Source organism: Poecilia latipinna, unplaced genomic scaffold (genome assembly GCF_001443285.1).
Source record: "Poecilia latipinna isolate Pla-1442-1.1 unplaced genomic scaffold, P_latipinna-1.0 Scaffold1206, whole genome shotgun sequence".
Lineage (NCBI taxonomy): Eukaryota > Metazoa > Chordata > Actinopteri > Cyprinodontiformes > Poeciliidae > Poecilia > Poecilia latipinna.
Window position 1 is genome coordinate 74,977 of NW_015113822.1, and position 23,909 is coordinate 98,885.

Genomic DNA, 23,909 nt, shown 5'->3' on the forward strand with positions numbered 1-23,909 from the left:
AACCTCTTGAAACAGATGATGTTACGTGAAACCCCATATGTGGCTGTGGATTTTGATTGCTTATTAGCTTTTTTTTTGAGGGGGTGGGGTGGTGTGGAATAAAAAACAAAACAAAACAATGTATAGTTTGGACTCACAGACACACAAATACGAATAAGATCCCAAATAAAATAATATAAATAAATCAAAGAGGACAGCTGATACTTTAGGGATGGTTGTTTTATGGCATCTATAAATAACAAAAATCGGCTGTCCCACATTAAAGATACGGGTGAATGGTTACATTAGACAAACGTATACTGATGCTACATAAGGGTAACAACTGTTCATAGATGTATTTATGGCACAATCACAGATGACTCTGTGGTTTGGGAAACTGCACAGTGAGAAGTCAACAAACATTTACAACGCAATGAGCTAGAATGTCAGGTCAGGAGCTACCACGGCTTTCTGATCCGGCTCGGGTCCACGTGAGAGAACTGGAGTCGGGCTCGTCAGAACTCTATGCGTTGCTCTTGCACAAACTGCGATGGAGCCGGGAGAAACGTCTAAGATCAGCACGTCACAGCCAACACATGACAGGATGCGGGGAAAGTTTGGCACTAGTTGGATCAAGCGAGATACAACAGTGTGAGAGTGAATAGAGGAGACAAGAGTGGTTATGGTACAAAAAAGAAAAAAAAGGGGGGAGGGAGGCAGGCGTGAGGCTGGAGCAGAGAGGAAAATAAAACCTTGCTCCCTACACAAGTTTCACATTTGGAAAAAGATGAACGCTCTGGAAACACAAAAATGTAATAATTACAGGATGTACAAGATGTCAGCTGCGTGTAGAAAACAGATGCATTCATTTGATTATTTCAAAAATATATATTTATATGCACATATTCTTTTGTACAGTGGCTAAACACTTGTTTGGTATTAAAATGTGCACAATGGTATTTATTTTCTGTCATTAAATATTACTCAGATTGCTTAACATTTTCTGCAGGGATTATGAGTTAATAAGGTGATAAAAGACCTAGGTAACAATTCTGCCTTCCCTTTGATAAAATATCATATTAAGTGGAATGCCAAGAGTTTAGACAGAAATTGAAAAAACAGATCGAGAACTATTATATTTTTAACCTGCCTTGTGTGACACTTCATTTGTTTTTTATATATATATATATATATATATATATATATATATATATATATATATATATATTTGTGTATATAAACAAAACCAAAGAGACATTAAAACAGGGCATCTTTTCTTTACACACTGGCTAAATTGTGGGTTTGGATACAAGTCTTTAAAAAAAAAGGATAATTTATGTGAAGTAATTGGAAAAAAAAACAAAAAAACTTGCTAGCCTGTGTGATGTCGAAACAAAAACCTACTATATTATTCGAGAACTGCAAAACTGACTGCTATGTTGCTGCAGAAAAGACATTTGCAATCTGGTGACAATCATGATTATTTTCTTCTCCAGTGAGGTTGTAAAACGATTTTGCAAACAGTGTATGAATTAAACCAAGAGACAGCACATTCTGCCTGCCCCTCTACCACAGAGGACTTCATCTGCTTGAATTTGTTTGTAGTCAAGTTCATTAAGAGATTACAAACTGCTTCAATCACCCCCATTTTTTTTTAATTTCTTTAGTTTTTAAAGTGTATTTCATATGAATGACATAAATTCTTGCAAAATAATTAATCAACTTTGCATGAATCCTGAGTAACCTTTAAAAAAATACTTGTAATCAAAAATAAAATAAAAATAAAATAAAAGGAACATAAAGAATCCGTTCATTGAATCAGCACTCCTGATCTGAATGCAACACGTCAAAACGCCAGAGGACATTTTACTGATTTGAAATCAAACATTGCTAAAATGACACACAAAGACACGCAAAAATACACACTAACATGGTTAAAGATGTGCTCTCGTTCTCCCCGCTCATTCTCTCTGTCGCATTCCGGTCAGAAATAGTCACACTCAAACTCAACAAAGAACAGAGAGTTAAAGGGGGGGGGGGTGTTGGGGGAAGTACGGTGGTACACATGAATAAAAGCATCAAAAAACGATGCAGATATAATGCTATTAATCAGTCAACATTTCAATAAAGTCTCTGTGACTGAGTCTGATACAGTGTTTCGTGTCACCAGCAAGGAGAGGAAACTTCTCAAGCCAAAACTCTGGGCCAAAATGGACTTAGTAAAGTTTCAGACAGGCACATCAGCTTATGTATATACTCAAAAAATAAATATATTTTTTGATTCTAATATATATATATATATATATATATATATATATATATATAGACACACACACATATATTTCTTGACTGAGGCTGAAGCAGTTTCAGTCTCTTGTCTTCCGGACTGTTCACTTTGGTAAGGGTTAAGGATACCACCTGCTTCAGTACTTTTCCTCTATCTTTCGTTTAATTTTTATTTTATTTTATTTTTTTTAAATAAACAGGAACTACTTTGTACCTAAAGGAGGTGTTAAGTGTTAAGCGCTTTGCATTCAAGGCAGCATCACAGCCAATTCACCATGGAGGAAAAGTTTATGCTGGACCCCCGTCCACAGTCCTCTTCTGCACCTTTACCCTTGGTTCTGGTGCTTTTATGTCTGTTTGCACTTGACTCTCCATGGGATGAAAGTGCATAGGGGTTGGGCCCCTACCGTTGCAGTAAGGATCCGCTCACAGTAGTAAGGCCTTTTTGTTTCTCTGAAAAACGACGTGACTGCTTTAACATTTGAGTGTCTGCACAGTGAATCATTTAATGTGTGTGTTCAGGATAGAGCGGGAACAAAGTATGTTTTATGTGCATCTATTGACTCTCTGTCTTTGTGTCAGTAAAAGGCAGATGGTTGAAGAACTTCAGTTCTTCCACGGCTTCTCCTTTTCTTTTTCGTGCAGCTTTGCACATTCACTTTGTCCTCCTGCTACTGACGCTCCTCCCCTTCCTCCTCCTCCTGGATGACCTGGATGTCATCTGACGGGGAGGTGGGCAAGCTGTCCGGCTGCTGCTGTTTGCCAAGTTCTTTGTTCTTGTCCTCCTCCTCAATGATCTTCTTCCAAACCTTGTGGTTCTCCGTCAGGTGCTGCATGATGCAGCTGAACAACCTGCGGCGACCTTTCGTCCTTCCTGCAAGTGAGTAACGGGGGGGAGGCAATAAAAAAAACATCTTAAAGGAAATACATGTTGGGGTGAAGAACTGAAAAAAAAATCTCCCAATGCAAAAATGAACAAACATAAAACAAAATGGATTAAATGTCAGATTAAATGTCAGTGTCATGACATGTTAGATTCATATGGAATGACTAGGACTGAACACCAGGTGGCGCTCTTAAAATACATGGTAACAACAATTAGGAGAAGTCCTCCTATTTTTCTCGCCAATCAGAAAGAAGCAGGTAGGCCTTGGGCCTTGGAGTTCCTGGACATCACTGACTAAAGTTTTTGCATTCCTTTGGCGTGGAGCGCTTTAGATGGAACCGTCATTTACTCCATGTTAGCGGCGTCAAGAGAAGTAGCCATATATATTAAAATATTCTTTAAATGCATGAATGAAACGAAAGCCACACCGCTACTTTTAAAATTAAGTTGCCCCTCAAATCAAATAAGCGTCAAAGGAGAGCTGTGACTGTTAAATCTAACCTGTAGCCAGATCAACTTCTAACTCATCTTCCTCGTCGTCTTCTTCGTCTGTGTCCTCCTGCGCTTCATCGTCTTCTTCATCTGATTCCGATTCGTTTACCCAGTGACCAGGAAGCAGACCGGCAGCATCGTAGGAGTTACAGAGAGGTCCCACAATATGGGTGATGAAGGACTCCTGTAGCTTGGCCAGCTGCGGTGCAGAGCGGTCCATGAAGGGGCTGATGGGTAATCCTAACTTTGCTTCTTCGTCGCCCTGCAGATGACAAAAACTTAAGTTAAAAGCCGTTTTAATGAGACACACGATGAGAAATTCAAGCTGGTGTTCAAGGTCTGTTCCAATCTGACTCGAGGTTTCTCTTAAGGTGTTATTTAATTAAAAGTCAGAGTAGGGACGGGCTTTTATACGTCCATCCATTATCGATCATAAGGGAGAGTGTGCAGGGAAACTATCAAAACATAGTACTTAACTATTGTGAATTAGAGTAAATTATTTTTTTTTTAAATTGAAATACAAAAAAAAAAAAAAATATATATATATATATATATATATATATATATATATATATATATATATATATATATGAGTTCTACAGGGTCTTGTGCTTTCATTATGGAGTGCAGAGAAACCTGATTAATAGTTAGCTCAGTCCATCAAGACTATGAAATCCAACAGAGGGGAACAAACATGGCAGATTTAAAATGACTTCTATCCGTGAGAGGAATTGAGAGATGTCCATTAACTTTCTCCATAAAGTTTTTCTTTTCTGAATTGTGTGCTTGCTCCAGTTCGATGTAGTAACATTGACGTTTAGATAATGATGAGGTCGCTCAAAGGGTTGATTCAGAAAAAATGCTAGTTGTAATGGGTTGGGGGTGGGTGTACTCTTATGGCTCAAAACAATAAATATTACTGCAATTCACCAAAAGTTCAAATGGTAAGCAAAGTGCAAAGGTAAAAGATAAAAAAAGGAGGATTTTCCACTACTGTTTTTCTATTGCAGAGGACGGCGAGGTCCAAATATATCATGTTTGTTAATATGCATTCATTCCTATAATTATGGAATGAAATATATATATATATATATATATATAAAGTCTAAAATTAAAGAAAAACTAATCCCTAAAGATTAATTGTGCACAACAGAAGCCAGTTTGGAAAAGCAAAATGTCAAACATTCCCAAAGTTATAGGCAACCGCATCCTTATCTTGATATTGTTCTCATTACGAAGTTTAACAGAAGCATGTATGAAACAGAGATAACAGCAACACAATGCAGAACATCGACTTTATAATTCCTCTGCATGATCCAGTCCATTCTGAGGGCCTTCTGAGCCTTTGATTTTTTCGCATCCACTTTGAAAATGGTACAAAACTAAAGGGTTGGTTTGCTGGTCTACAGCGAGTTTCACTTAAAATGATCTCCTTGGTTTACAGAAAAAACTCAATGAAAACCCACAACAAGCTGAATCTTGAAACGGATTACCTACAGGAGCAGGAGACCGCAATATGTAAAAGAAAACCTCTGAGGAATGTTTCTGATACTTTGTTGAATCCATGCCACAAGGATAATAAAATGGCCAGAGAGTAAAACTTTGCTCTATTAGTGTACAGACTGTACCTGCTCATAAAACTCATTAACAATGCCTTCTGTCCACTTGAGGTGCAGGTCTCGGACTTTGGCCGGTCCATTGATGTCTGCCAGCTTGATACAAACTTGGCACACCAGGAGTCTGTCGTTCTCATTGGTCCAATCAATTCCTGGACTGTTCACATCGTTTACCTTTTAACAAACAAACACACATGGATGCCTTTTTTTTTTTTTTTTTTTTACCACAACACTGATTCCAGAAATGAGGAGATCAATGATGATGTGATGTATGACTGGTGTGACAGTGCACCTTGGCATTGAACTCAGCCAGAAAGTCAAAGTGCTTCTTGAGGTCTGTGGCCAGTATCGCCTCGATGACGAGGAAGCGGAAACGCTTGAATTCAACGTGATCCAAGTTGGCCAGGAAGTTGTACTCGGGCTGGGACAGGTAGAGGCTCCAGGCGGATGCAGCGTGGTGGTTCTCTAGGACTGAGCGGTCGTTGTACAGCACTGCCTGCAATCGACAGGAAAAAAAAAAAAAAAAAAATAAAACAAACAAGTGAAGAACTGCAGAGTAAGGTTGTTCCTAACGCTTAGTTAAGAAGCTTCACTAATGCATTCTTTAGATAATGTATCTGCAAAGACATAGCAATTTGTTTAGGATTTAAAAATAGCAACAACAAAAAAATCCATAAAAGAGATTAAAAAAAAAGGACAAAGATAAATGGTTATGAAAGACGTATTAGACATATTTTAGTGTAATGACTGTAATGATTAAAGGCAAACACGTTGACAAATGTAGCGCCATTTTAACGCAGACGGTGGTTCACCACACTGTCAGCAATTAATCGGTTCAAGGTCCATCTCCTTTCTTTTGACCTTTTTTTTTTTTTTTTTTTGAATAAACAGACAGTGAGAGTCCTACCACCGGTTGTGAAAACACATCAAAACTGGAACAAGTGGTTAATTATTCCTGCTCTCATGTGCATTATGGAGAACAATGGGATGAGCTTTTCACGTGAGCAGGAGCTAATCTCGCTTATGATCTACATTTGTACTGCATTTGTTTGATGACACAAAAGCAGTTGAACAGAAAGTAACTAAGGAAAAGGGATGCAAGGAAAAGCACTCAAGTTAAATATTAACCGGTAAAACTAAAGGAAAAATGCACCTTAAAAAAAAGAAGACGCAGTTGAACAAACACTACTGTCTTTTACAGACATTATTTATCAAATTACAAGAATAAGTATATAGAGAAAAATTAACTATTAGCTGCTTTGATGCAAACAATGAGGCCTTGTGAAATTTTAAATCTTTTGTTTTACACATAAAATTCAGAAAAATGTAGCATTTGTGTGCATTCAGCCTCAATAGAAGCAGTTCTTGAAGAACAAGAATGCAATTAGATGTGTAAGCCACCAGATTTGTACATCTAGAGTCTGATGTTTTTCCCAATTTGTCATTGTTAAACACAACTTCAATCGGATTGGATGGAGAGAATTTATAAATGGAAGCTCGTAAATATGTTCATTTAGTGTTAAATGCATACAGATCTGAATACATTGTTATTGCAGCCACATCGGCAGCCTGCCACGGATGCTCAGGCTAGTTCGTATGGCCACCAATGACGATGGATAAACTGTATCCCTGTAGTGTTGATTTGATTCTCCACCAGTAGCACATTGAGAAGCGCATACAGAAGCGATTGACAGCGCTAAGACCCTCCTCCTGGCTCTGATTGGTTGTTTCTGACCCGGAGCAAATATGTAAAAAAAAACAAAAAACTTTTTTTTTTATGCAAAAGTTACATGCAGCAACAGACTATCAGCTTTATAAAGTATACAAGATACCACAAAAGCAAACTAAACAGAAATATTCTCTCCATATAATCTTTTCTTTTTTTTTCCCCCCAGCATTACAAAGGAATAATTTTGTAACTGTATAGGAACATGAAGTATGTTTTACAAACTAACCATTCCTCTTTATGGCTATAAAACCAGGATTCTTTTCAACATTCGGGCATTTTACATTGTGCGACATTGTGCTGATCCTCAGCCACCACATATTCAAATTAATTTGAGTTCGTTTTACACCTGCTAACTGAAGGACACAGGGACACTAACATAACTACAGGATCTGTGTGCAAGGAGAAACAGAGAAACTGGGGAAGCTAAAAAAAGAAACGTTTTGCTAATTTTATGATAATAGTGTAAGTGAACATTCTGTACAATCTTGGCAGTGACACACTGGCACACTTTAAGGAGTATTCGTTCAAATTAAAGAGTAATTGACGAACCCATCCACTGATTTCGGTTAAGAACACAGCAGAGAGCCAGACATGTGATTATTTCACTCACAGGGTTTGCCTCGAGCCCAGACGCCAAAGTTGATATTTGCTTTACGATTGATGGTTTTCAGAAAAGAAAAATCCTTTTAAAGGTCAGGTTGAAAGCTTAGCAAACAATGACCCTCTGTGCTCAGTGGATGGCAGACAGAGATAATGGATGAGGTTGCATTATGTACTTCATGCAGGACAGAAACATTGGAAAACTGTTGTTGCAAGTCAGGTGGCTTGAGTTAAATAAAAGAGGAGAGTGGCAGTAAAACCTCCAGGACATATTTCTACCTATTTAAAAAGACAAAAATGACAGATTTTAGGACTGTGTCACCCTCTGCATTTATTAACACTGCTGCTGAAGATAAAGCCTAGGAAATATATATTTTATTGCAACAAAATCTTACACTGAAATAATGCATTTATTTGTGAAATATATGTGGAAAAAAATAATAACTTATTAATGTATTTATTTTCTGGTTTTGACCCTAACAATTTCTACAAAATGGTCTCACTTGATCAATGTCATAGAAATTTTAATTTGTAATCCATAACTTTCTGCTTCACTGGGGTACTACACATGTTATTCTAACCCCCCCTCAAAACAGGAAGGATTACCGATTACCTATCCTTAAAAAGCCTGACATGCCAAATCCATTTTTGGCTGACAAATGGTAAATGGACTGAACTTCTATAGCGCCTTTCCAGTCATTTTGACCACTCAAAGCGCTTTACACTCATAAATGCACACACATTTATAGAACGATATGCAGCTCAGTAGACAGTTTGGGGTTAAGTGCCTTGTCCAGGGGCACGTCAACATGCGGCAGGAGGAAGCTGGAATCGAGCCTACAACTACTCTGCCCATAGAGCGACAGTCGCCCAAAGTGACTTGGTATCAAATTGGGCTGTGCAAAACTTTAAAAGGAAAAAGTTAATCAGTAAACGCATTCATTATTTATGGTAACATTTAAATACACTAGACCAATAGGTTACCTGAGGTGCATTAGTGGCTATTAGAAAGGCATTTGTACGGCCGGGATGGTCGTAGTCGTGCATTGCAGCTGCTACATAAAGGGCCATGAGCTCCAGGGCGGGTATGTTCCAGGCCAGGCAGCCGTAGCTGTCATCTGAAATGGAGGAGCTCTTGGAGGTGGCGTATGATATCCTGCCTGGGGAAATTCCACTATCTGAATCTGGGGAAAAAATAAAACAGTTTGGCATCTTCTCATTAAGGAGAGACACAAAAAAGTACAGTCAAACTAAAAAAGAATAAAAAAAAAATTATCCAAGACAAGGATGAAAACCTATAATGTAAAATAAACATTATAAGTTTACATGACAGAAATTTTACATCAGAAGGTGAGAGGAGATGGTGCTCGATGGATTTTTATTAAAACGCGATGCATATAGCCATGCTGGATAATTATGATGTTTCTTTTTTTCTTTTTTTTCTTTTTTTTTTTTGATGACTCAGTAGCATTTACCTGTGTCACTTCCTGTCACATGCTCACTGTGGATCTGCTGGAACCCAGGGATTGGTCGAGTGGTTAGGTACCAAACAGCGTGGAGCACGTCTGTAGCGTGGACCCGGTTATGATCTGTTTTAAAGCAGAACAGCGCAAATGAAATGTATCCTTGTGGAACAATAAATACTTGAGTGCAGGTTTTATCAGCACAAACATCACTATCAGCTAATTTCTTTAAATTATGCATCAGTCCGATATTAATCACCGATAGTCATTTTCATCTTATTGCCTTTTGTTTATGTGTTTCAGGAAGTGGAGGGGACCATGTGATAACAGCTTGGGTTTAGTTTTAGTGACAGTAGACATGTGTAGTGATGGTAATGCAGCGCAGGATTATAGGTTTTACTTGAAGCAAAGTCAGTGGCATGGTCATTTTTTCATGGTTTCAACCAGGGTAGGGAAACATACATTATGAATATATGATAGGTAAATATCTCTTATTGGTCATAACAGCAATATTAATGCCAATATCAGTCAAAATGGTCACATCGGTGCGTCCCTAAAATGTCTATCCCACTAAAATCAAATTCAAACACACAATATTTGTTTAAAAAATATAAAAAAAAGGCCACAAAAAAATATTTTGAAAAAAAAAAAAAAAAAAAAGTATGTCAAATGTTTTAGTCTCAGCACAGTTTGACACTTACAGGGAATGTCTCTATAGCCACTTTCCAGAGCACAGAAGTAGGACATGAACTCCTTCACAGGGATCTTGAAGATCTCAAATAGACACATATCCTGGAAAAGCGTGTATGTCACCTGGGAAGACGTGAACTTGAGCTTAAATGCAAACTGGAAACTGTATTACTGCATGCATCTTTGGTATAATTTCATTTGCTCTCCTTGGTTACCAACAATCTCGTTCCTTCGCAAGTCCATACATGTATATTCATAAGGTCATTCACTTTAAATAATCAAAGGAAATAGAAGCGTAAATGTTTAGTTTATCACTTTGGTACTAACATAGCTGAGGATCCTTCCGGTTTTCCCTCCTGTTGTGTCCACCAGTTCAAAGATCTGGAAGTTCCAGGTGTCCATCTTCTCCATGAGACCCTCGTGGTCCTCCAGCATGGAGTCAAGTCTGAACTCCTTTTCCCCCTGAAGACGACAACCACAAAGCAAACGCATGAAAAGAAGGAAAAACAGCAATAATAGCTTTAAGACGAAATAATAAGAAGAAATAACAAAATATGCCATGCATGTCCACCGTAAGTTCAGGAGCTGTAGGTAGATGAAACTCAACATACCGGTCTTTAAAACACATTAGGTCACAGGGGCAAATGTTAAAAGTACCCGCTCTTCTGATCTTAACACCTGGGTGACCCGTGTTGAGCACATGTTGAGCAGAAGCAGTCTGATCAAGCTCACCTCTGCTTTCTGAGTCTGCAGCTCAGTGATGGGGCTCTTCTCCTTCTCCTCCTCTACCACTCCCAGGTCTCCTTCAGCATCTGGCTTCCCATCTCCAGTCACGTCTGGCTCTTCCCTGATAAAATCCCCCCCAGCGTACTCCAGCCCTTCAACCACTGTGAACACAAACAAAACACAAGGAGAACGTAACGTTGACACTGGTCTGAAAGAATAAAAGACTGCAGTTGCTGGTTATTATATTACATCGTCATGTAGCTTTTATCTAAAATGTAACTCTATTCTCAACAATTGCAGTACACCGATGAGTCCAGCAGAGGGCAGCATTAGTATATGAAACTACCCAAAGAGGGGTTTCTCTTTCACCATACTGGCTCACCAAACGAGATCGTCTGCATAACTGGATTCCAGTCTGTGACGTGCAGCAGGCATGACAGTTTGTACCTGAGCGCCTGCGTTGAGCCTCGCTGTTAAACAGCTGATGAGAGTCCCCCGACTCGCTGCTGGAAATTCCCTTGAGCATCTGACGACCACAGCTTTAGCAGACAACGACAGATCATATTGGCATGTTTACTGCAGATTTATGGATACAAGACTGGGATAAAGTGAGACGAAGGTAACATGGGACTTCCGCAGCACATGGTCTCTCACCTGGTGCACAGAGAGAAGGTAGAGCTACGAAAGGCCTGCTGGAAATCAGTGGAGCTGACTAAAGGCTTGTGGAGGTTCAGATTAACACTCGGCTTTGTCAGGAAGTCCGCTGTGTCGGGGAACTCCACGGGCAACCGAGGGGTGAGGGACGATGAGGAACCTGTATTTAGTGTGGGGGGGCTATGGCTTGGTGAGGTGACTGGGCTGAGGCTGGGAGACGTCCCTAGAAAGGAGGACAAGAGTGTGGGGACAGATAAAGGGGCAACACTGAAGCAGAGCCGCAGCAGTTCAATAAAATATGCAAGTTTGGGTAGTTAAGTCTCACCTGTTCTTCTGGGCACCGTGTGGTATGTTAGGGTGACAGAGGAAGACCTCTGTTTGGGAATGGTGAGCAGGTTTGCATTGGGACCGTTGGTCAGGCTTGAGCTGTTACAAAAAAAGCCACAAACTCAGATGTTTTTGTTCATCAGGACAGCAAAGCTCATCTATCTTTCAACACTGAAGTGCTCTGCTGCCATCTAGTGGAAACATGCTATAGAGACACCACCCTACGGCAGTCTCAAAAAAGTAAGGACTGTCTCAAAAAAGTAAGAAGCCAAGGTTTTGTTTCTACATGCTTTTTTTGAACAGCAAGGATCTCTATGTTGTAGTAAAAGTCGTACATCAATTTTTCTTTTCTGAGGTGTGATTTGTAAAACATTTCAGGTTAAAGGAAAAAAAGAAATTACAGCACCAATTGATCCCCGTTTCTCAATTCCAAAATGTCAGATTGCTAAATAAAACCAGACCTAGAGAGTAATTATTTTTATATGAAGTCACTGTTTGGCAGGGAGCAGATTGAAAAATGGACCTTTGTAGATAATTTTGTAACTCCTATCGTCTCAATCTTTGACTTACACAAGATGTTTTAGTTTATAATAAAGAAGACTGAAAGTGCAAGTCGTTCTTAGTGATCAAAAGTTCAAACAATCTCATCTCCTATGACATTTGATGAAGCATTATGCATAATACAGCGACTCACATCAGCCATGTTTTCATTTTTTTTTTTACTCCAACTCAGTATAAACAAAACACCATTGTCTAGCTATCCATGTCTTGCTATTCAGAAACAAGATAGTCAATAGAAATTGATCACTGCACATTCACTTTCAGGATTTTCTGCAACAAAGAGCAGCAGACCATCACACTGCCACCACCATGCTTTACTGTAGCTTTTCTTTTGGATGCTGTTAGTTTACACCAGGCATAAGGGGATATGCATATTTTGGAAAGTTCTACTTTCTCTCTCTTTTTGTGAAATATTTTGAGGATTATTTTTAGTACTGGAAAATGAGAGAGGCTTTTGTCTCGTTCTCTTTGGACAGCAGTTGTTTTCGCCTTGGAGCTGATTAAGTTTTCATCAGATCTTAGAACGGAATCGTGAAAAGAGAGCTAAACTGGGGAAAGCGGGACCTGAAGTGATTTAGATGCCTTTATGGGTTCTTTTATATGACCTTGTTGAGTTGTCAGGGGACATTTTTGTAAGATATTCATTTCTGGGAAGGTTCACCACAGTTCCATGTTTTCCATTTGTGCATAATGGCTCTCACTGTGGTTTGCTGGCGTCATAAAGCTTTAGAAATCGATTTGTAACCCCTTCCAGACTTTGTTTCTGTTTCTTAATTCAATTTCTTAAGATCAGGGGATTATATATATATATATATATATATATATATATATATATATATATATATATATATATATATATATATATATATATAGCATTCCTACCAGCTATAACTAATCTTATAATCTTATAAACCAACAAGCCCTGTGTTCTCATGAAGGATCAAGCATTGTCTTCTAATTTTTTTTGTAGCACCATGAAATAAGGTGTCCAACTTTTTAAAATAGGTATTAGTATCCTTAAAACCAAATTAACTCATCTGTTGTAATTCATAAACAAGATCTGCACTTAAAGATTCTAAAGTATTTTTCTTAACACAATAAAATACATCCCACAACATTAGTTTAACTAGAATCTATCTGTCATTTTTTTTATTTTTGGATGAAGCTCAAAACAGCTAACTACAAACATCCTTTTGGGGAGGACATAACTGCATTTTATCAACATTATGTAAGCCTGCTATAAATCTGCGTCGTGCTACCTGGTCAGGCTGAGGTCACAGTGGGGTCTCTTTCCATTGTTACGCTCCCACCGAGAAGAGGAGGAGTCCAGCGGAGGGAGTGCAGACGGTGTGGAGGAGGTTGAACTCCGCCTGGGCTGAGGGGTAGGGAGGCTGTTTCTGCTACTCAAACCCTGGCAGGCACAGGAGGGTTGTATTAGAGATACGTATCTGGCAAACAATGTCTGATGAGGCAAAATAAGCATGGACACAACAGAAGGTTGTAGACATGGGAGAAATTCTTACTGAATACAACGCAGAACTGCAAAGTGCCTAGTAAGACAAGGGCTTAAACTATCAAACACATGATTGGAGGTGCAGTTGTACTTTGTTCCACAATTTCCTTAATATCATTATCAGTGCTATGCATTATAATAATGCCTGAAAGCCAAAGCTAAATAAATAAATCATCAATATGGACAGCTTAAGGAGATAGGAGGTAGGTTTATAGCTGTGGCGAAAACCTTTGCTCACCTTCATGCCTTTCCTGTCGCTCCTCTCTGCAGAGTCCTCTGCCTCTACAGAGTAGAAACCTGGGAAGGGCGTAAAGGGGTTGACCCTGGGGCGACACGAGCCTGAAAACGTCCCCATCAGGCTGGAGATGCTTCGCAGAGTCGCGGTGGTGTTTGGTGACAGTGACGAGTCCATCAGCAGCTCTGACACGAGGTTCCTGGCCTCGTTGATGACTGAGAGATCCACGCCATTCCCACTCACTGCACCCTGCCACACAAACCCAAACAAAACACCCAGTTAGGAAGGAGAGGCGCTCTCAGACGGGTACGGGGGGGGGCTCTTTAATGTCTTTAATAATGAGCATTATTTGTTGCCATATGTGGTCCTATTGTTGAGAGAAAGTCTTTGCTTCCCCTAACCCAGTCAGAGGTAGATGGTGACAATTTAATTTCTGTTCGCTAATGCAGAAGGGGGGAAAAAAAGTATAAAACATATCAATGATTTTCATGGTAAATATTGTTCTAATGGGAGGCATTAATTAACCTGAAACTCACACCAGATGGCACTAACAAACTCTAACATACAGAAAAACCAAAATGAACTAATCCACAAGATAAGAGTGCAAAAGAGGGAAATTAGGAAGGAAAGGACGTGCAAAAAGAAAAAAAAATAGAAATATGTCAGCATTTAAAGGCGTTCCTGCTCCCAAATGTAAAGACCTGAGAAAACTATACAGCAATGTACTGATATCAGAAATAATAATCTGTACTTTTGAAGGACTTTCAATAACTTGAATAAACTTTTGACCAAGCAACTTTTACTTGTAGTTGAGTAAGATTTGCTCATGACTATAAATACTTTTACTCAAGTACTAGGGTTGAGTACTTTGTCTACCACTGCTCACCACCAAGGCAGTGCACAAGAAGAACCTCATGGTAGGTGAAAGTAAATAGCAAAGAGCAAAACAAACTAATCGTAGTGATTGCAAACATATTCCTAAACTTCCGAATGTTTCAGTGAGCATCATTCTACCCTAAACCAACCAAAGTTTAACTCTTTGAAACTCAGTGCTAAAACATAGTTCAGTAAAGTTTGCGCATGAAAACATCATGGTGTGGAGCTATTTATCAGTAAATACAACTCCACATAACTGGGAGGATGAAAGTAAAGTGCGCACTGTGTAGTCAGTAACGAAATGAGAAATGTTTAATAAGAATCTGGAGATAAAACCATTTATTTATCTCCAGATAATATTTGTTATAAATGAAATGTAATAAATACATCTTACATTTACTTTCATCCTCCCAGTTATGTGGAGTTGTATTTACTGATTTATAGCTCCACACCATGATGTTTTTATGCGCAAGCTTTACTGAACTATGTCTTAGCACTGAGTTTTGACCAAGCAACTTTTACTTGTAGTTGAGTAAGATAATGTTCCCAACAAATCTCTACATACGTTAAAAACACGATCCTAGAATGGCCCAGTCAATTACAAGAGTTTAAGCTGAATCAAAGTCAACCCCTCTCCACACAGGAAAGTTTGGGTTGTATTTATTACATTTCATTTATAACAAATATTCCTTTTGCTGTTCAAATGTATTGCATACATTTCTGCTCCACTTGTTTTTTTTGTTTGTGTGAATAACTTAGGTTGTTAACATGTGAGAATTTTAGGGCAAAAGCCATAGGAAAATATTTACTGAGAAAAACATTGAAGAGTTCATTATTTATTATCATTGTTAACTTCCTCTCCAAGTTCATTCCCCTCATTCTTTCTCTTCCTCTGGGCTCTTACAAAATAAGACAGAAGTGATAAAAAAACAAACAAAAAAAACAAGATTTTAGGGGGAAAAAAAAACATCTATATTCCATTTTGAAAGTAGGGAGCTTTGCATAAATCAAAAGTCAAATGTCATAAATTGCAAGAGAAATCCACCACAGTGTAATCCTTCATTTTTGGACAGCTTTCATGACAGAAAATGTTCCTATTGGATCAACTTTGTCAAGAACACAAGCAAACAATGACTTTTGGCCTCTGGCAGCTGAATTCTTTGACAGATTACACCAATAGTTTAAACGGTACACATAAATGTCTGAGTGAAATAAAAAAAATAAAAAAAGTGCCACGATTCAAGGGTCATTCATTGTATGGAGGGTTTTACACAATGTGGAGTAAAAATGTGAGGAAGTGCTAAAGGTGAGTTCATCTCTTTGAAAAGAAGAATATTTCCTGATTGACCTTTAAACTCAAAAACTGAGCTGAAGGAAACGCAGTACCGACCTGATACTGTGGCTTGTACCAGTGTTTCAGATCCCAGTCCCACAAGATCATCTGAAAAACACAAGTACAGCTGTCAGTCAAACATCAACACATACATGCTCATAAGTTACAGAAAATATGACAAGTATCCACAGGCCTCGACCTGTGCTCCACTTTGAGTCCCCTCCAAAGGGGGCACAGGCAGGTCAGGAGCAGAGCTGCACAGCCTCTGCTAGTTTATTCTGCCTGTTATCTAAACACACAGTGTAGTAAAAGTTCACATTAAGGATTTCCTGCACCACTTCATGCACTCTCTCCTCTCCAGGTACCGTTTGGCCGCGCACTGCACACAGAGGCCTTTCACTGAGAGCAGAAAGCAGAAAAGCAAACCACTAAAACCACCATGGTGCGTCTACAATGGAGTTATGAGATCTTATCGAGCGCCGACTACGTCAATCGGCAGCATTTCCATGCTATCTGTTGGTACCCATGCAAGAGCTCTCACACTTTACAGCACAGAACGGTCAAAGCTGGCACAGGTTGTGTAACACTACACGGATGAACCTGAAATAACCTGATCTCCAGTGTCAAGTATGATTGTGACATAAATCAAGCAGATATTAATTGCTCAAGATAGCATTTAAGCAGGGTTTTGTGCATGTTTTTATTGTTTTATTTGCCGTACATACAATGGAAAGTGGGTGGGGGGAAAGCTTTAAATTTAGCTCCTTTTTAGTTTGTCTTTGATTAAAGGGGAAAAGTTGTAATGTATTGGCTGTTGTTATTATGGCTCACCGCCCAGGGCTCCATGACATCATAGGGCGGCAAAATAAGAAAAAAAAAGAGTTAATTGGTTCTCAAAAGAGTTTTTTTTTTTTTTTTAAATTGCCTATATGTATATCTAATAATGAGCAAATATCATTTAGTCTTTTCTAATTTAAAATATCCTGGTTAGACCTGAACTTAATTATTCTGCTATGTTCAACCTTTTTCACAGCTTTAGTTTTGCTTTAGACTGATTCCAGCATGAAAGGGACAAACAAATGGACAAAGAAACCTGACTGGCCCTGATTTGACATTGCTGACAGATTCTAAAAAAAACACATTTAATTTGCGAATCTAAAAATACAAAGGTGTCAGATGCAGATACAGTTTGCCCATTTCTTCAAATCATGCAAAAACTTCCAATACTGTAACAGTGGATTAAGCCATCACGTAATCTCCATTTCTGCCACAAGGGGGACAGGACTTAAAAAGCTCTTCCACGCAGCACCACACAATCCCAACATGTAAACGTACAGTCATGGATAAACAAGGCAGACAATGTCACATTAAAAGTATAAAAAAATAAATAAATAAAATCAAAATCACATCTCTTCTAGGTAGATTATTTTATTTATGAGATATCACTATCTGAGAACACCATGGACTCTATTTACAACTTAAGCATGTAGTTCTAGGAGAGGGCAAGTCAAATCTATGACTACTTTTGTTAAACAGATCAGTGGGTCCACTCCTTCTAATCAGTACCTGCTTCATTAATCAAAGCGGGATGTTGGGTGTTTGTCATCAGCATCTGTACAATGCTGTCAAACATTTAATATGGCAAATAAGCCCTGCCATGGCAACCCGACATAGAGGCCAGCAAACAATGATCCGCACACCATGGCAACCAGATGGCGGGAGAAGGCCGTAGGACAGAGTTGCTGGCCTTCTGCTTGTTTACAGAGAGAGACGGAAGAGCTGAAACAGAGGCGGACATTAAAGAAGGGACAAGAATAGAAGACATAGAGAAGAATAAAGTGAGATACGGTAGATATTAAATTCCACATAAGATCTTGAGGCAGCCAGACACTCTCAAATGTCTGCTGTCACACAATAGAGCGCACCGAGTGCACAATCTGCACAGCCATCCTAGCATGCATTTCATTTAACCTCTGCACAATCGCTACACAAGCCACACACACGCACGCACACACGCACAAAACAGAAAACTTTTCTAACTTGGCCCGACACAGGAAGAGGTGGAACAGTGGAACCGTCACAACTGTCCCCACAATTGTAGTCGAGACTCAAATTTGCTGTTGCAAATGTTGACATAAAATCTTACGGTAACACTTTATTTGAAGGGGGGTGAATAAGGCTGACATGACACTGTAATACACAAGACATAACACATGTAATGAACATGAATAAGCCTTCATGAATATTTATGACTGTTGTCATAAAGCGTCATTTGGTAAATTATGACACTTTTAATACAAAGTTGACATTATTCAAAATGTCTTTGTCATGACAACTTGACATTAACCAATCAATCAATCAATCAATCAAATTTTATTTGTATAGCACATTTCAGCAGCAAGGCATTTCAAAGTGCTTTACATAATTTTAAACAGTGAGAAAGAAAAATAAAAAGAAAGTAATAAAAAGATAAAAAGAAAAGATAAAATCACAGCCTAACAGGACAAGGCCTCCAGCCTTGCAGCACCAGGCTCCGTCCGCCTGTTTCGCGAAAATTTTGCGCTAGGACTTTCGCTGTCCTACGCGGATTTTGTGCATTAATTGGTTACCTGTTTATTACTGATATAAATTTGTTATAAAAGTATTACTGATTGCACTTTAAAAGTCAGGTAACTTTATATTATTAAAGGTAAAGTTTAAACAGTAATGATTTCCTGGTTAATGTCAAGTTGTCATAAAGACATTTTGAATAATGTCAACTTTGTATTAAAAGTGTCATAATTTACCGAATGACGCTTTATGACAACAGTCATAAATATTCATGAAGGCTTATTCATGTTCATGACAGGTGTTATGTCATGTTTATGAAAGTCTCATGGTAGTCTTATTCATCCCCCTTCAAATAAAGTGTTACGAATCTTACAATGAACAGATGTTTTTTTGTTTTTGTTTTTTTCTTTTAGAGATCGCATAAAAACACAACAAAGAAATAAGTGACTCAGACACCTGTGCTCATGAATCTTCATAAACACATCATGCGGTGTCCTTTATAAACTAAAGCAGCTGTGAAACAGACATCAACACTTTGACGTCTTTTTATTCACGTAGTTCCGTAATTTTCCCAATTTAATCTTAAAACAAAACAACCAGTTGAGTGGAGCACCTCTTTCCTCCTCATCTTAAAACATACAAGTATGTTCGACGGCTCCCTTTCGTCCTACAAAATATTCATATGGCTCCGAAGGAAATAAAGTTGTTTTTATATTAATTTTTCTATTTTTAAACATTTACAACCGGTCATATCTCATGCCTCTGTGATTCTGTGTGACACCGTGGGCAAACTTGCATGAACACGTACATAAAGGTGATTTATAGATCATATCTTTTCAGACAGAAAAAAAAATCCCCACCATTTATTTATGCACCCTTTTCTAATATGTAGCAGACAAACAGAATCAGAAGGTGTATGCATAAAAAAAAAATATATAAGGCACAAGTTTAGGAACCGAATTAAAAATTGTAAAAATACACACACACATGCATATAAACAAACACAGGTATGCGCTATAAAAAAAAAAAAAGTCATCACTCGCACAATATTTCAATTTGAAATGGATCGTAAATATTTCCTAACTGGAGTCAATAAACCTGTGCAAGCCATTAGACGGCCAGTTAGTTACACCCCTGTGTCATATTAGCCTGCGCCTGCAGTGTGAGAGGTGCGAGAACTGATAAAAACATGCTAATAAGACGGTGTCGGGGGCGGCGGGGGGAACCTATCAATGCTACGTAGGCAGGCGGCTCATTTGTATGGAGAGAAGCAGAGCAATGCTGACGTCAATCTGCAGCGACATACAGCGTCAGCAGCAGCCCACCACACATGCACACGCCGATGATGAGGTCTAGGCTCCTGGCTGTCAAGACATCCAGTGAAAAAAAGATGATGTACTGTACAGACAGAGAGAGACGGAGGGAAAGGACATCGTTACACACGTGATGTTCACGAAGAGGAGCAAAGCAGAGGAGACGTCTGGAGACTATGTTTAGTTATGGAAGCAGTGTAGCTCTGTGGCTGCCAAGGTTTTCAAGAGAAAAAAAAAACAAAACAAAAAAAAAAAATCAAGCACACTCTTTAAGCACACAAAACAATTAATATATACCCTTCTGGAAACTGAAATATTTTTCTAAAAAATTAACACTCTGTGTCTGCAGGGGAAAGGCAATATAGACCCAAACACAGATGATGTTTTTATTGCAATCATAATAGAAGTGACAATAAAACCTATTATATAACTGAACACAGTGTTCTACTTCTTTACAGCACCAGTTTGGTAGAGCACTGGTTATTAATGATTGCACTTAATTATATTTTAAGACATAAATGCAGCACTGATGCCTTCATTGTGGGTAAATTGATAGTTTTAAAACTAACGGTAGCGATTCTACTGGACCATCAATTTCTTGGAGTTTCAAATACATCAAGTTTAAGATGCCATCAAGACAGGACGAACAATCGCTGTCATGGTTAATTAGATTTCATCGTTATGATGCACAATAAAGTTTTCCCTAAGAGTGTGTTTTACCAAAAGGCAAATGGGATACGCTTACTGGGATACTGCTTGTTTGCAGTTTTCTAACTGATATAACCAGAGGACCAGGCTTGCCGTGTCACATGTTGAAGAAAACCACTCTTCCTCAGTGAAATCAGGCAGACAATCAAGAGGTCTTGTAAAAATATTTTTTGCAACAGCGCTGCCTGGCACAGCAGCCATTCACAGATTAACAGGCGCAGTTGGGTAATTACAAGATAACAGGGCCCTTGAGGCTATCCCAGTGTCTTCAGGGCAAACTGGCAAGAATATAGAAATATTCTTTAACTAAACAGTCTGCCCAAAAGTCTGTCCAACCACTGACGGGCTGTACCCCAAAGAGAGGAGTTAAGAAAGACTGTAAATGTTTGCCTTGATGACAGGTAGACAGCTATAGTTTCCACTGTTCATGCACAATATGGTGTATATGGCATTTGAACAATTAAAATAGGCAGTTATAAGCGTTTATAGAGAGGTTCTTACGTATTCAAGGAGTTTATCTATTCACAAGTGGTCCCTAGTTGTTGTAAATACCTGAAGTAAATACCTATATGTATATAGATATAAAGCTGCACAATGGCACAGTTGGTAGCACCGTTGCCTTGCAAGCAAGAAAGCACCGGTTCAAATTCTACCCAGGGATCTTTCTGCATGGAGATTGCAAGTTTTCCCCATGCACACCTGAATCAAATGACTGAATTACCTCCTAAGTATTGTCTCAAGTTCTCCAGAGTACAGCTAATGACCTGATTATTTGACTGGCGTGCTGAAGCAGAGACACATCTAAATGAAGCAAGCCACTGGCTCTTGAGGACTGGAGTTGCATACCCCAAGGTATGAGTGTGTGCATGGTTCTTTGCCCTCTGTATCTCTTGTGTTGCCCTGTGATGGATGGTTGACCTGTCCAGAGTGTACCTTCCCCGTTACCCAATGACCACTGGAGACAGGCACCAGGACTCCTGTGGCCCCGCAAGGTTAAGTGGGTATAGGCAATGGATGAATATGTGGATATAGATATAAGAAAAGGAATGTTTTTCACATCCAAAGACTCTAAAAGCAGCTGGTGCACAAAGGTACACCAACAGTTTAATGGGGAGATCACTATGCCCCAAAAGACCTCACCATGAGCACAAGTGATTAGGTGCAGCAGTTCACTTTGAGTTAGTGCGTATGAGTAATTACTTTACGGTCTTCATGTTTTTATTTTTAGTACTAAAAAACAATCCTCCAAAATATAAGCCTACGAAATTTGAACCTAGCAGAACAGATATTACACATTAAAAGTGAACCTGAAAAAACATGTTACAATGTGAACAGAGGAGCCTTTCTGTGGCGCAGAAAACACATTGTGCTTTTCACTTCATCAAGCTGTCCAGGTGTTGCATGTCTAAATGTTTTATTCAACTTGTTGCTGAGTTTTTTGTCATTTGACACGCCTGCAGTGACTCCCTGTAACACCGTGTGAAAGCAGTTTCCAAGAAAAATCATTTGCTTCCTCTTCACAGCTTCGCATCTACACCAAAGCACATGAGGGCAATATGCTTACCAACATGTAGGCTGGACCAATAATCAAAGATTGCTAAATTATAACATATTAAACTTTGAACGCTGACTTGACCCTTGTCACAGTGTAGAGTTAAATGCTCAAACCTATCCGGAGTTTTGTATCTCCAGTAAACAGATTCTCAATATACTTCAATTCCAGTAAGCTTCATAGCGTTGAACTGATGTATTGAAAACGTCATGGATAAACGTTAGCAATAGGGTAACATTTACAACTTAACAGGGTCACCTGCAGCAAGCAGTTGTTCCTCAGGGTCCAGACCCAAGCAAACCATACAACAAGGGACTGGTTTTTACCAGACTAGTGCAGGTATCCTAAAAGTCTTCTAAGAGGAACCCTGTGCTCAATAAAAACAAAACAAAGCCCCAATCACCCACTTAAGAAAAACTAACCAGAAAATAGGTTGCATCTTAATTTGTTTGCCAATTTTGTTTGAGAGTTGTAATGACGTTAATGGACCAAAGCCTCTGAGTTTCTGAACTTTTATGTATGTTGATATTGATTGCTCAGTGTCTTCATGTCGTTTTTATTTTCCTGGATTAAATATGAAGCCACCTGTGACTCATCAGGAACTCTGGTTTGCATCTGGTTTTAGACATGTTCAGTTTTACATAACTTCATTTGCAAATGAGGCCCACTCTGTTAGTGGAAAAGTTCCGCTTCTCAGCGTGGACTCTGTTAGCAACATCGTGTTGGCATATTACATTAAAAATCCCACCAAGTGAATTTATTGTGCAGCTTTTTAAAGTAACCTTTGGAACTCTTTGTCCTCTGTGTTGTCCAAGAATGTGAATTTTTATGAAGTTAACTAAATCTATCTGAAACCTCATCTAAAAATAGCACCAGAAATAACAGGAAGCTAAAGGAATTTGGATAGGACTAAATGACTGATCAGCTGCCGGAGTGATCCAACATCCAACCCTGTCTGGCCTACATCAACAACGCTTTCTTTCCACAAAGAAGAAGTGTAAACTTGTAGTCAGTTAAAGTTTACTGCTACAAAAACAGCGGTGCTTGCAGCTCTCTCATCTTCTGTCTCACAGGCACAGCATGTGGTTTTACTAGGGCACTTTGTTTACATGATTTAGTAGAAGAACGGCACGCAGCCTTTAGACACACACCTGCATGATACTGGTTGCTATCCGTACGATCAGAGAGCGCTGCTTTTGTCTGAGGTATGTACCTTAAAAGTCATGCTCTGCTTTTATAGTGGCAGGGGAGCAAAATCCTTGCTGGCAAAAAGTCCCATTTGCAGGACCGTGTCTTTCTCCATTGTCTCTGTTTTGAGAAACAATGGAGAAAGACACTTAAAGACTCAAGCAGACTTTCCTCTATGTTGCTTTTATTAGGCCTCCAACCAAAAGTACAACCATTTGCGCTTCCTGTAGCGATAATTCTGAGCTCCTGCTGCCTTTACTGCCTCCAACGTAAAGACATACAAGATCAAAATTAAGCTCAAAATTATTTGTGGCCCTTGCCGGTTCAGATCGAAATAATTTCCATTGAACTGAGAAATTTGTTTTGGTTAAGAAGTGACAAGTATTTATTTTTTTTTAAGGTTTTTTGGCTCTAGTGGCCTTTATTTGAAAGTGCTATGAGAGGAAGATAGGGAGAAGGAAGACATGCGGCAAAGGTAACCAGGCAGGGAATCGAACCTGTGACGGCCACCTCGAGGATTAAGGCCTCCTTATACACAAGTATTTTTTAATAAAAAAATATGTTTTTTTTTTTTCAAACTTTCTTGAAAATGGTTGAAGAAATTCTCAATAATCGATATTAAAGCCATCAAA

General features: G+C 38.9%; 1 protein-coding gene across 1 annotated transcript in view; it reads right to left on the reverse strand.

The window, feature by feature from the left end:
• Nucleotides 1-1,645: 1,645 nt before the first annotated feature.
• pde3b (phosphodiesterase 3B) overlaps nt 1,646-23,909 on the reverse strand; it is a 47,946-nt gene continuing 25,682 nt past the window's right edge. The window contains exons 2-16 of the mRNA XM_015053849.1: nt 16,024-16,074; nt 13,761-14,006; nt 13,269-13,420; nt 11,447-11,547; nt 11,122-11,344; nt 10,915-11,006; nt 10,474-10,628; nt 10,069-10,203; nt 9,753-9,864; nt 9,064-9,177; nt 8,573-8,772; nt 5,552-5,755; nt 5,272-5,433; nt 3,653-3,905; nt 1,646-3,139 (exon numbers count right to left, since the gene is read on the reverse strand). Of these exons, the coding sequence (XP_014909335.1) occupies nt 2,937-3,139; nt 3,653-3,905; nt 5,272-5,433; nt 5,552-5,755; nt 8,573-8,772; nt 9,064-9,177; nt 9,753-9,864; nt 10,069-10,203; nt 10,474-10,628; nt 10,915-11,006; nt 11,122-11,344; nt 11,447-11,547; nt 13,269-13,420; nt 13,761-14,006; nt 16,024-16,074 (2,403 nt within the window). The 3' untranslated portion in view covers nt 1,646-2,936. The remainder of the gene's footprint in view (nt 3,140-3,652; nt 3,906-5,271; nt 5,434-5,551; nt 5,756-8,572; nt 8,773-9,063; nt 9,178-9,752; nt 9,865-10,068; nt 10,204-10,473; nt 10,629-10,914; nt 11,007-11,121; nt 11,345-11,446; nt 11,548-13,268; nt 13,421-13,760; nt 14,007-16,023; nt 16,075-23,909) is intronic.